Raw genomic sequence first — 13,459 nt, 5'->3', positions numbered from 1 at the left:
CTAGAGATGAAGACGACATTCTACAACCGAACAACGTTTATTCTGGACAAAGGACAACTTGTACAAGATTCTGATGGAAGCTCATCAAATAGTAGGAACCATTTATGATGTTATTTCGTATTTCTGTCGAAAATGTTTAGACGTATATTCCGCCAGGATTTTGGGCGCTGTCTCGCTATAACGTAAGCTGTATGTCATACTAAAGTTATTTAAAAAAATCTAACACAGCGGTTGCATTAAGAACTAGTGTATCTTTAATTTGCTGTCCAACATGTATTTTTTTAGTAAAGTTTATGATTAGTTATTTGATTAGATTAGGTGCCTCTCCAAGATTTCTCCGGACAATATTTCTGCATTTTCACTACGTATTCACATTGTAAAACCACGATTTGTGCCGCTAAATATGCACATTTTCGAACAAACCATATATGTATTGTGTAATATGATGTTATAGGACTGTCATCTGATGAAGTTTGAGAAGGTTAGTGAAAAAATGTATATCTTTTGCTGGTTTATTCGCTCTCGCTAACGTTGCCTTGAACGAATGCGGTTGTGTGGTAGGCTATTGTAGTAAGCTAATATAATGCTATATTGTGTTTCGCTGTAAAACACTTAAAAAATCTGAAACATTGGCTGGATTCACAAGATGTTTGTCTTTCATTTGCTGTACACCATGTATTTTTCATAAATGTTTTATGATGAGTATTTAGGTATTTCACGTTGGTCTCTGTAGTTATTCTAGCTGCTTTGGTGAGATTTGTGATGGTGGCTGCAATGTAAAACTATGATTTATACCTGAAATATGCACATTTTTCTAACAAAACATATGCTATACAATAAATATGTTATCAGACTGTCATCTGATGAAGTTGTTTCTTGGTTAGTGACTATTTATATCTTTATTTGGTCGAATTTGTGATAGCTACCTATGCGGTAAAAAAAATTGTGAAAATATGCGGTGTTTTGCTATGGTGGTTAGCTAATAGAAATACATAGTGTTTTCCCTGTAAAACATTTTAAAAATCGGAAATGATGGCTGGATTGACAAGATGTATCTTTCATCTGGTGTCTTGGACTTGTGATTTCATGATATTTAGATGCTAGTATTTACTTGCTAGGCTATGCTAGTCAGCTTTTTTACTGATGAGGGTGCTCCCGGATCCGGGATGAGTACCAAGTAGAAGTTAAAAATGAGTGTCGCACTGCAAAGTCAAAGGGTCGCAAATGAGTATGTTTTGGTGACAGTTTTGAGCCCTGATTATTTTTGTGTATATGGAATCAGAAAGGGTGAATGGTGGTGATGTTCTCACGTTGAGCGAAGAGCAGGCTGTGACTCTGCTGGCTGCGATGATGAAGTCCAGGATGAGCATGGTGGCCCCGGGAAGGCCGATGCAGAAGAACCGAGGAGAACAGTGCTTAATGATGGTGTTCACTATGTCCTGAGAAACACAGAGAGTGAGAGTGTGACAGAGAGAGAGGGAGACCAATATTCACCATGACGCGAGGAGATTGGCAGATTGCCACATACACACACCTGGTCGACGTGCATGAGGCCACAGTGCATGATGTTGTAGAAGTGTGTGAGGAAGTCCGAGTTGGGCGATACGTCCTGCCTCCTCTTCATGATCTTACAGATGAGCTTGTAGGCGTGCAGCTTCCCCTGTTTGTACCTCTCAGTCAGCATGGTCGCCTGTACAGTGGACAACAAGCAGTCAGTGACACAGATACAAGAGTAGAAATATAACTTTGTTCACTTTTACGTCAGGGTCATGGTAAAAAGAAAGCTCGCCTGCATCTGCGCATTTGTTTCCCTGAAATTCAGAGGATAACGTGTGAAGTAACTTTTCCAGAACGGATTATATAAGGGAACGGTGAGAGGTACGTACTTTGAAGAGCCAGGGGGTGAGGATCCGAAGGGGAGGGATGAGGACCGGGGGAGGAGGAGACGACTGGTTGTCCAGAGAGATCCCCAGATTATCCCTGATCTGATGCGAGAGAGAGAGACACAATGAATGATAGAGGCAGAGAGAGAGAGAGGGGAGAGCGAGAGACAGAGTGAGTATCTTGTGTGAACCAGTCTGATGTGTGACGCGATCTAAGGGCCTGTCAATGTATGGAGTACACAGTCGGATTGGTTCCCGTATGATTCCCTACCTTGGCCAGGTTCTGCCACAGCTCACAGAGGTAGTCAAAGACCTGCGCGTGGATCTCTGGGTCCTTAATGGTGTTCACATCTCCCAGAATGCCTAGCATTCTCCGCCACATCACCGTGGCAACGTCAGCGTGCCAACCAGTCAGCGAGCCACCAGCCATCACACTGCAGTCCTCTGTAGGAAATTCACTGGTTTCTGAGAGGATAGAGAAGAGGGACGGCACTTTTAGTATCCAAAAAGGCTGAGTGTGTTGTGCGTTAGGTGATTAGAGCAGTGTGTATGTGTATTACCCAGGTCATCCGGAGTCCGTACTACAGAGTGACGTAGTTTCTCATCCAGCTGCAGGTCCTTGTGCTGCAGAGCTACATGTTCAGCGGTCAGCGTGGCTGGGGACGGGGTCTGAGAGCGGGAACCCCCCAGGGAATGCATCGGGGACGCACTCTCTGAACCTGGAGGGAGTCACAAACAAAGGAATGTCATTAATTAGGTAGTAATAATAGTTGATTGGATTTAATCCATATTTTATTATGGATTTCTATGGGTTTTTCCAGATGATTCAAGTGATTTGGTTAAGTAGGAAAGTCACTAAGATGTAGAAAAGGATGAGTGATGTGGACATTGAAAGGCAATGTATTCTGATTTGTTTATCTGCAGCTCTGACCTGTGATGGTGACGGTATCTGCAGACAGGCCAAGCTGGCTCAGACTACTGGTCTCTGAGTCAATGTGCAGGGTGGTGAGACTGGACAGCTCCGGTTCCTCTGCAGTCTGGGGTACTCCTCCCAGGCTGGTGGTATCCTGGTCCAACGACCCCGCACCACAGCCATCTGGACCAAAGCTGAAATCTAACAGCGCCACAACGGTCAGAGAAATAGTCCTCCTCCAGCATGTCAAGAGCAAGCTACAATCCACTCCACTACTATGTTACTTAGTTACACCGCCATGTTTTTTTACACTGGGAGCGAGCAGCAGCCGTGGTGACGTCAGACTTACTTTCAAACTTGCAGTTGGCGTACTGGAAGGCGTTAAATGAGTCCGATTGGCTGTCGGAGCTGATTAGGTCGCTGCTGCTGCCACTGGCTGGGGAGGTCCACTCGGAGGGCACGCCGGGGTCGTCCACGGGTCGTGTGGAGTTCTGACGGTTCAGGAGTTCTGGCAGGTCCTTAGGGATCTCCAGACTACCGGGGCTGCTGCCACGCCTGGTCATACCCTGCAAAGAGAGGTAGTTAGGACATGTGAGTGAGAGAAAGGGGTAGAGAGAAGATAATACTCTGATGTTAGGAATAAAGTTAACACTCAGGGAGCATGGCTGAGGACATTCATTTACTCACTCAGCTGATAAACTAAGTGTGTGTGTGTGTGTGTGTGTGTGTGTGTGTGTGTGTGTGTGTGTGTGTGTGTGTGTGTGTGTGTGTGTGTGTGTATGTATGTATGTATGTATATGTTTGAGAGAGAGAGAGTGAGAGAGAGACCGCGGGAGGTAGAGAAAATAGAGAATAGAACGGCGACTTACAGAGGTGCCTCCCGCTCGCAGACGCTCTTGGATAAACTCGTCCATCAGGTCTCCAAAGTTTTGGCTGCTGTTGCCTGCGTCACTGGACACAGGCCGCATCTTCTGACAAGTTTCCTCTTTGTTGGCTGTGTTCAGGCAGAGAGCAAAGGAACTACACGTCACACCACCGTTCTAAAAACTGACACACAGTACTACAACTACTAGCATCTTCACCTCACTAGCATACAGATCAACACAATAGCATTGGGAAAAAAATCTTCAACGCATGTCATTCCTATAGGCTGTGGAGAATGTTAAGTTCAGAAATGTGTGCCTGTGTAAAAGTATCAGTCCACACAGTAAGGTGATGTTGGTGTTGTATGTGATGTTATAAAGAGAACAAGAATTAAGGTAACTGATGCACAAAGCTCAACAGAACAACCTTAAAGAAAAGCCAACCAACACAACGGGGTACAACCAGTGAAGCGATGCAGGAGTTACTCACATGCATTCCCAGAGAGAGAGGCCATGAGTACAGCACACCACAGAACAGAGATTAGTCAAGCTATGTTAACTCAACTGTGGTTAGGTGAGAGGGTAGCCAGTGTGTTAACTGGGTAGCCAAGAGGTACTGAAAGATGAGGCAGCATACACAAAAAAGGCCATGACACATTATTAAAACAGAGTGGTAGTGGTTATTATATGTACTTTTTCTCTCCGTTGGGCTGGATTGTCAGAGAGAAGCAGAGAGCAAAGAGTTTGTCCCCATCACGCCCTGTGACTTTCTCTGGTTAGTCTGAGCTTCCAAATTGGTTTTAGTTCTAGTGACCTGCCATTAACAAAAAGTGTCTACTGCCCTAAGACGCCACTAAATCTTTGCGTTAAATGTTAAAATAGTATCAGTAAAACCTATGGGAAGAAAAAAGAAGAGACATGGGACTTTGCGGTAGTGTGTCATTGAGGTGACTCAAGAGGACCCAGCTTAAAGCTTTCCTGCCAGTTGGTAGTGCTGAAATCCTATTATCCATCAGAAGGGCTATACTGCCTCCACCTGGTTGGAGGTATAATGACATGTCAGAGCATCAGCACAGACTAGAGGACAGATACATTTCCCAGGCTCATGTTCCTGTATAAATGAAAGCAATGGACTTCAGAGGACAGTATAATGCTACACTGTGTGTGTTATATGTCAATGTATTATTGAAATTTGTTAGCCTGTTTTGGCCTGATGAGATTGTAGAATTGACCGGTGTGTGTGCAGTGAATGTGTTGTGCTGTATGGTGTTGTGTGATTTGAGGAGGCTGAGGGGGACGTGTGAGGCCGCATGCAGCATCCAGGGAGGGAAGGGGAGGGGCAGCAGAGATTTAGTCCCAGAAGCTGGAGGAAGAGGAGGAGGGGGGAGCCGTCCCAGGAGGAGAGGAAGGGGGGCCTTCGGCCGGGCTTTGGTTCTTTTTTTGGATTGTGTCAGCTACAGTACTTTAAAACAGGGAGCACAAAAAAAAGCTTGAATTCAATCCACATTCAGCAAAAAACTGTTAATTAAAAATGGAAAAGACGGAGGAGATAGAACGGTGGTGCTTTGTGTTTTTGTTTTGTCGTTTTGTTTTCCATGTTGTGGTAGTGCCTTGGAGCACAGCGACGCAACTGAAGTCTCTCACCTGGTGCTTTTCTTCCAAAATAGCCCAATACATGAGTGTACAGGTCCCTCAGGGGCGCCTCTGTGGCCCCGCCGGGGGCTTTGCTGTGCCGCTGGGGAGACGCGGAGCCGGAGGCGTGGGCCTTGGGCTTGGAGAGAGCATGGACCACAGATTTATACACACCGCCCAACAGAGCCCCCTGCTGCTGCCGAGAGGGACTGATCCCCGATTCCGCATCCTGGGATCTGGACCGGGTCCCACGGGGCCGAAGGGCAGAGCGCCCAAGACGGACACGCCCTTGCCCTGTCGCATGACCCCCCACTCCACTGCCCTCCCCATCAGGCTGCTCCCCGTTTCCGCTCACCCCCTCCCCTCCTGATCTCTCTTTACCCTTTGACCCACCCACTCCTGCCCCTCCAGACCCCCCCACTCCTACAGAGTGGCTGCTGAAGTGGCTGAGGCGGCGCAGCCTGGTCCTCCAGTGGGCCTCCTTGGAGTCTAGAGGGTTGTGGAACTGGACAGACTCTGTGGAGGGCCGGAAACTGACGTGCACCCCTCCCCCGTGGTGCTTTTTGAGCCTGCCCCGGACCAACCTAGGCTTGAGGGCGTGGTGGAGGGAATGGGACTGCTGCCGGGGCTGAGGGGCCTGTAAGCCTGAACCTCCTGTCTCGTTATTATACTCACACTCTGTGGCATCCTGCCTGACCAAGTGGGGCTCTCCTCTATTCTCTGTGCCCTGAGGAGTTACCTGCTGGTCTAGACTAGAGTGCCCCCTGCTGGCCAGCTCCCAGTCATCACTCTGCTCCAGACACTCATAAATGCTCCTCTCAGGAGGCTGCTGCTCTGCCTCTGCACTGTCCTCCTCTGCTGAGTCCAAGCTGCTCTGCTGCCTTACCTGGACCTGTCTCCTGACCTGCTGTGACCCTGACTGTACCGTCACAGCCACAGCGCTACCCTCCACAGCCTCACTAGGGCCACCCCTCTCCCCCCCTCCACCTCCCTCCTCCAGGCTTCTTTGCATCAGATACTCCCTGAGAGAGCTAAGCAGGTCCTCCTCACCCTCAGTCTCCCCCTCCTCCTCTCTCTCGGAGGACTGGGTGAGGGTGGAGGAGAAGGAGGTTCCACCACACGTCCAGTCAGGGGAAAGGGGGCGGGGGCCTATCATCTGCCACAGGTGGTCATAAATGCTATCCCCCACCTCCAGAGAGGCCACGCTGTTACCTAGGGTAGTGGGGTTTTTGGAGGGCTGCAGGGCGTGGAGGTGGGGGACAGAGACAGCAGTGGTTGGGTGAGAGGGGGGACTGTCAGGGACAGGAAGTGCACCTTTGACCCTCTCGGCGATGAAGGGCTCCATGATGTCGGAGGCGCTGCTGCTGCGGGGGAGCGTGGACCCCTGGGGGTCCAGGTCGCCAGACGCCGAAAACAACTCCGAGGCTGGGGTATCCTCGCTCTGGGAGCAGTGGCGGATCCTGGGGGTCCGAGAGGCCATCGGGGGATCGTCCATGTCTGGACAGAGAGGGGGGGGGACACAGAGCACAGCTCACTGGAGATGGGTCCTACTAACTCCACATGCAGGAAATACAGCGATGGGAATGGAAACAGTAAAATACACAACAATGTGGTCCAGCGATATGATCTTATATAGTTTGCAGACATATGCAGCTTCTGTGGGCATTGCAAAATCAAATCAATTGCATGTCTATAATTGCCTATACATCTAATATATGTGTATAGGATTAGAGGGTCAGGTGGTAGAAGGTAGGCGAGCATGTATCAATGGTTTATTCTAACCCAATATCGCTGGAACCAGGAGCACCAAACATGTTATGTATGCATGTTCACGGATACAAAAACAATGGTAGACAAAACATGGCAAAAACAGCATTCCTTTTCATGGATAATAAATTAATATTTCAGTTGCATCAAATAATATCCATATCAAAAGACAAAACAGCTGCCACAGAAGAAAAATACTAATTAGAATGCATCAATAATACCAAATGAGAATTCATCCAAAAATCGGCTCTGGGTTGACAATATCTGTCATTTGGAGCAGATGTCATCAAAACCATACAATGATAGGGAATAGGGAGGCACACCAAACCACTTGCAGGACAAACACTTTAAAAAAACTAAAAACACACCCCCAGAGTCTAGGCCTGAGAGAAATATCCTTTCAGATGTTTATGAAATGGTGTGGCAGCAAACAAGATCCCGCCCCCCTCAAGACAAGCAGGCTGTGTGGAGTCGCAAGCATAGAAAACATTGCATACACACATATGCAAAGACAGACAAGAAGTACACACAGATAGTGAGTGAAGAAGTGAAGTTGGTGGAGATACAGATAGAGACACAGGTACAGGCGTAGAGTAGTGGGCTCTACCTGCCAGCTTGTCAGCTAGGGGAGTGAGGACAGAGTCAGGCAGGAGAGGGTGGTGGTGATGGACGAGGACAGGGGCACTTTTAGCGCTGCGGATAAAGGCTTGGGACAGGAGGCTGTCGCCCGTAGAGCAGCTACGCAGGGCTGAGGGACGGATGGCCGCCAAAGAGAGGAGAGAGAAGGGAGGAGAGAAGGGAGAGGTGAAATAACGGGGGGAAGGAAGAGAATAAAAGAACAGTAGGGGTCATGAAAGAGGGACAGAGAGGAAATGGATAGAAAAGGGGGAGTTAAAAAGGGGGAAAGGAGGAAGGAGAGAAGGTGAGAAAGTGAGGGGAAAAAGTGAAGACGGTGACAGCAAGGTAGAGAGCAGTGACCTTCAGAGAGAGGAGGACAAGGAAAAGGCAAAGGTGACAAGCTGCTGTGTGGAGGCAGGTGGCTGTCTGTCTGTGTGGTTGTCTGTCTGCTTGTCTGTCTCTCAGGAGCCAGGTCACAGAGCCCTCCGTGAGCCAACACGATCCTCCTGCTCAGTTTAACGATTCTTCACTGGAGGACGCCTACACAGTACCGATTTCCCATTTCATTGATTATGTATAAATGGCTAAAATAAGAATAACTTGCCGTGGTCAATTTGATGACAGTTAATGGCAACATTGATCATCACACCAAAACCTTAAAATGTACCGTGTATAGATCTACTGGAACCATTACATACAGCATTTTAAACAATGCATAAAAGATAAACACTTTGACACGAGGTTAAGACAACCAACCATCCAGTATATAGACATGTAGTCTGATAAATATGATGGTTGTGACACTAACCCCCAGTCTTCTGGCGTATAGTGTTCCTGGCCTTCTCCATGCCCGGGGAGCCAGCGGTGGTGGCACTGCGCTGCCTCATGGCTGCTGCCTGGCCGCTCCCACTCCCAGGCTGGTCCCTGCTCCAGCCCTTAGAGAATGAACGGTCCACAGCCATTTTCTGGCCCTCGTGAGCTCCCCCTAGTGACCAACACAGAGAAGGGAAAGCTCGGGTACAGGTTGGTTTGTCTCTGTGGTGTTAAATAGAAAGGGAGAGGGAAAGAGAGGGAGAGCTAGAGAGAGTGGAAGCAGTGTGTCTCTAAGAGAGTGTAAAGCAGTGATAGAGTTGTACCTTTTCCTTTGTGTTTCTTCTGTTTCTGTTCGCTCAGCTTGTCCAGCGGCAGCTCGTTGAGGTCCAGACTGCAACATTTAAAAGGGGCCAGCACTTGTTAACTCGAAATGACACAACGACAAGGTTCCAGTTTAACAAAGTTTACTATACTATTCGAACACACTACAAGGTAGCCATTCCACTCAAGGCTAGGTCCATCAACAACAAGACTCCCTGCGCAGGCGCACTCTTGACTGAGTGATAGCCCCATAATAACAGAAATATAGGGATATTTAAAACATGAACTTAACACACTCACTTAGATTTGGTTACAATTTCAACCTCCATTTAATATTCTTTTATTTTCAACATGTCTTAACAAAACCCTTCGGCTTTTGCCTTCCTCAGTATGTGTGTGTGATGAGCACGTTCTCTCATGTTTTTACCTGTACAGGTTGCGGGCCAGAACCTTGGTGAGCGTCTCCATGGTGAGGGACCACTCTGTGACCAGCTCCTCCCAGCAGGTGAGCGAGGACAGCACGGCCAGCAGGTCGTCCCACAGCTCCCTGGAGATGTACACGTTCAGGTTCCCCTTGATCCACGCCACTATCAGGGTCTACCAGAGGAAGAGGCAGAAAGACTAGCATGAAAAGTAGAAACGTCCTTTACAAACTTCCCTTTGTTAGGTTTCATGCGGAGGAAGTTTGTGGCGGCACCATGGCTCTTTCTCAAAAGTCTTTGCTCGATTCCTTGTGTCCTCCTCTTCTGTCATTTCCCAAATTATTTTCAAATTGTCAGTGGGAAGCAAGGAGAGGATTCAAGGAATCAAGAGAAAACCATTGAGAAAGCACCCTCATGTGGTTAGTCACAGTATGTGTCCCAAATGGTTCCGTCTTCCCAATATGGTGCACTAGTTTTGACATCAGCCCTATGGGCCCTGGTGAAAAGTAGTGCACTATATAGGGAATAGGGTGTCATTTTGGGCACATCCACTGTATGTTGTGAGTGCTACGCTGGGTACCTGAAAGACTGCCCCAGCCAGTCTCCCTGAGAGGGTCATGTTCTTCTTGCCGTGGGGCATGATTGAGGGAGGTCTCTTCATCACACATTCGGTTACCCTCAGCAGGACCAGCAGGATCTGCTCCCTGCACAGACAGACAGACAAGCAGATGCACCACAAGTGAGAAGTGGTCACATAGGGATATGTTGCACAAAAAGTAGAAAGGCCCTGGCCCTACCTCTCCACCTGGGCCCTAACCCTTCTGTAGGCATAAGGAAAAACATTTAAGCTCCCCCACTACACTGCTTATACCTATCCAGACCCTTCAGATCTGCAAACATTGAAGGGTTAGGGCTAATGGGAGTTGTGGGGAACAAATTGGGTCTGGCTGTAAATGTATGCTATGCTTCCTCATTAAAATCCATGGGCTGCTCAGTTAGTGTTGTGCTATACCATGTCTTCTGGTCCATGGTTTCATGCATGACCAGGCTTCGGTAGATGTTAAGGACTCTCTTGCACATGTCAACATGTTCCTCTAGCAGCATCTTCAGCTCATTGGCTGGTTCCAGCAGAAACACATTGGCCGAGTTGGTGACAAACACCTGGGGTGGAAGAGAGAGGGAAATGACGGTGTTGAAGAAAGGCACTGAACTGGACAGTACCGTATGGAAGTTAGTGATTGTTACATAATTACTTAATATGGTTGCCTATTGTGCATAATATGTGAGTTGGCCAATAGAATATACCTGTAGAGTGGGCTGAACACCTGCATGCACACTGTACTCCAGCAGCTCTTTCTCAGACCCTTTATTCACCCTCTGAGGACACAGAAAGAACATATGTTAGACTGAGAGACCATGAAGACATGTGTCTACTTCTTTGTCTTGAGGGTCGTGTTCATTACCAAACGTAAGAAAACGGACTGAAAACATGAGTGACTACCTAGACTCATTTTTGTCTTTAGTATGCCCTAATGAATAGGCCCCTGGTGCATCTATCCTCACCCACCCATAGCCCTAGCTCCAGCCCTCACCTCTTCCTTCTCTGGGCCCTGCTGGGGTACAGGCTCCAGGTTAACCTCTCCGGCGGTGGAAAATATCCTCTCCTCCTCCGGCTCCCTCATAAACAAAGGCTTGTCCTCCTGGGCAAACCACTCCTGGTACACCCGCACCACCTTCCTCATGGCTGCAGCCTCACACATTGGCAACAGGAAGGCCTGAGGACAATACAACAACGTCACTGTGCTGGATTCAAATGGAGCTGACTTGTTTATCCTAGCGGCTCTCTGTGGAGCATACAGACACACAATACCAGACTTTTACAGGGATATTTAGTGGGTAGTAGTACTAGTAGATGTAGGGTCGTTCCACGAAATGAGTCCCTTTTGGGTAGTGTAACTTGAAAACTTTGATTTCACCTAATTTTAACATTGTCATGAACAGCACATTCAACTTATTAAAAGAAAACATGTTTTCCAATCTCAAGGAGGTTAAATAAATATAATAAGTGCCTATTAAGTGCCAAATAAAGTAACAGGGATGGCAATTTCATCTGAAATCTGCCACAAATCTCCTTGTGACATGGAAAGGAAGCTTGTGTGCAACAGGGAGGGGCAATTGAATGCAAGCTTCACAATAGTTGTCTTTTTTATATACATTTCTAGCCTGTCTATCTATGAGTAATAGAGTTGACGTGTTATGCTCGACCCACTCAGTTTTCCACCACAAAACACCAAGAAAAAAACAAAGAGTAGAACCAGCTAAACTGCTTTTACACTTTGATTTGACTATTAAATGTTCAATGTTTTTTTGAAAACATAAAAAAAAAAAAAATCAGTTCACGTGACCTTAAAAAATGAGGGACAGTTTTTTTGACCCTACAATGAAGTACTAATCACATGAAATAAATCTTTAAAAATTACTTTGTCAAAGCAACAAACAAGGGCTTTCCACTAACATCGTTTCCATCCAGTTTTTATGCGAATAAAGTCATACCGAAAAAAGAAACAAATCTGTGATGGAAACAGGAAGTTTCGGTACAATTGTATAAATGCTGGCAGATAATTTGTTCATTCGACATGGTGGTATCTTTTTGTATCTGTAAAATTATTAAGTGAGAAACGGCGGTGGAAACACCTTCATGCGCAAATATTGATATAAAAAACATCGTATTGAAGTAAACTTGGGAGTCACGCGATATGGTGTGTGGTCCTCCCACTACAACTTGGGAAACCATGCAGTTTATTAGGCTACAGAATAAATAATTTATGATGAACTTCACAGTGTGGTGAAAGTGCACAGTGATCTTGATGCTCCTTTCAAAAAAAATATTGAGGGTCTGATTCTGGTGACATGCTTGACTGACGTTTGACAAAAAAAACACCATAATAATCTCATTATGGAGACAAGCCTACCTGCACAGCATTCTCGCACTCCATCTGCGAGCTGTTGGCAAGAGCGTACATACCAAGACCAAAGCAGGCACATTTGCTATACGCAGATTGACAAAACTATTTTATTTGGTAGATGAAAACTTAAGCAGAAAAGTACATTTTGTGTGCACTACGTAATCACGTACAGATTTTTTTGGGAAACAAACCACTGGTGGGAAAATGCGCATATTTTCTTTATTCAGATTTTAGAATAGTCGCATGAAACCTAGCTAATGATCGTGAACATTAAGAAATTTGGGGGTTAAGTATCTTAAAACCTTTCTAGAAGTCACAGAAAGGGCACAGAGGTACATGTCAAACTGCTGAATTTTGTCACTTTCGCAAGTCCTCATTCATATAAAGAAATCTGACTTACTGAATTTTCCATGTGGTTCATATTAAAGGGCACTTCATTTAAAGCTGCAACATCTGTAACTTTTTGGGTGACATGACCAAATTCACATGGAAATGTGAGTTATAGATCTGTCGTTCGCATTGAAAGCAGGTGTAAGAAGCAGTAAATCTGTTCTGTGCGCTATTCCTATGCTTCCCGTTCATAAAAACATTTTTTGTTTCTTTTACTTTCAGTTTAGTACACCAGCTTCAAACAGCTGAAAATACATTTTTGGTTTTGGGAAATATGTTTCACAGCGGTTTAGATGGTACAATGATTCTCTAGAGTGTCACGTAATCTGAAATTAGGGGAACAATTACAATTTTAGCAACAAGGAAATGGTCGGAGCAATTTCGGCATAGTGCAGCTTTAATATAACAGGCTTTTACAATTCAATATTGGTGCACAATTTCTACTTAAAATATAACAAGGGACCAAAAGGGGATTTTGTAGAATGACCCAGTAGTAGTAGTAGAAATGTATTGATCCCAAGGACTAAAATGTATTTATTACAAACAGCACCAGCCAAACACAATGTACTGTATGAGTAAGTGTGCTGTACCTGTCGGAAAATCTCAGTGATGAAGTTGACATTGGTCCTGGAGGAACAGAGGACTCTTCTCACAACCTCCATGTCAGTGAGGTGCTCCTCATCCATACTACACAGGCTAGACGAGCTGGGCTCCCTCTCTGTCAGGGTGGAGGTGTTGGAGTGGGACTGCTCCTGCTCACAACCTATCCCTCCATCCAGGCTGTCTGCCCTGGGGCCCAAGTCATCCCCCAGCCCATGTCCCCGCCCTGCCAGCCCAGCTGCTGCCCTCTGGGAGACAACCAGAGAAACAC

The 13,459-nt window shown here is 46.5% G+C and overlaps 1 protein-coding gene across 10 annotated transcripts in view; it reads right to left on the bottom strand.

The window, feature by feature from the left end:
• Positions 1–13,459, bottom strand: part of LOC129811867 (ral GTPase-activating protein subunit alpha-1-like) — an 80,745-nt gene that overhangs the window by 40,642 nt on the left and 26,644 nt on the right. For 3 of the 10 annotated variants that reach the window (XM_055863553.1, XM_055863556.1, XM_055863555.1), the window contains exons 10-27: positions 13,179–13,436; positions 10,825–11,007; positions 10,538–10,609; positions 10,245–10,393; positions 9,813–9,936; positions 9,238–9,407; positions 8,813–8,880; positions 8,485–8,661; positions 7,666–7,806; positions 5,304–6,788; positions 3,666–3,790; positions 3,146–3,362; positions 2,815–2,997; positions 2,444–2,602; positions 2,155–2,348; positions 1,887–1,985; positions 1,535–1,690; positions 1,311–1,439 (exon numbers count right to left, since the gene is read on the bottom strand). In XM_055863553.1, the coding sequence (XP_055719528.1) occupies positions 1,311–1,439; positions 1,535–1,690; positions 1,887–1,985; positions 2,155–2,348; positions 2,444–2,602; positions 2,815–2,997; positions 3,146–3,362; positions 3,666–3,790; positions 5,304–6,788; positions 7,666–7,806; positions 8,485–8,661; positions 8,813–8,880; positions 9,238–9,407; positions 9,813–9,936; positions 10,245–10,393; positions 10,538–10,609; positions 10,825–11,007; positions 13,179–13,436 (4,089 nt within the window). The remainder of the gene's footprint in view (positions 1–1,310; positions 1,440–1,534; positions 1,691–1,886; positions 1,986–2,154; positions 2,349–2,443; positions 2,603–2,814; positions 2,998–3,145; positions 3,363–3,665; positions 3,791–5,303; positions 6,789–7,665; positions 7,807–8,484; positions 8,662–8,812; positions 8,881–9,237; positions 9,408–9,812; positions 9,937–10,244; positions 10,394–10,537; positions 10,610–10,824; positions 11,008–13,178; positions 13,437–13,459) is intronic. The other 7 variants (XM_055863558.1, XM_055863560.1, XM_055863561.1 and 4 more) reach the window with 3 other exon arrangements.

This window comes from Salvelinus fontinalis, chromosome 15, assembly GCF_029448725.1.
Source record: "Salvelinus fontinalis isolate EN_2023a chromosome 15, ASM2944872v1, whole genome shotgun sequence".
Classification (NCBI taxonomy): Eukaryota; Metazoa; Chordata; class Actinopteri; order Salmoniformes; family Salmonidae; genus Salvelinus; species Salvelinus fontinalis.
The sequence above is the reverse complement of the archived record's forward strand: the minus strand, read 5'-3'. Positions and strand labels throughout refer to the sequence as shown.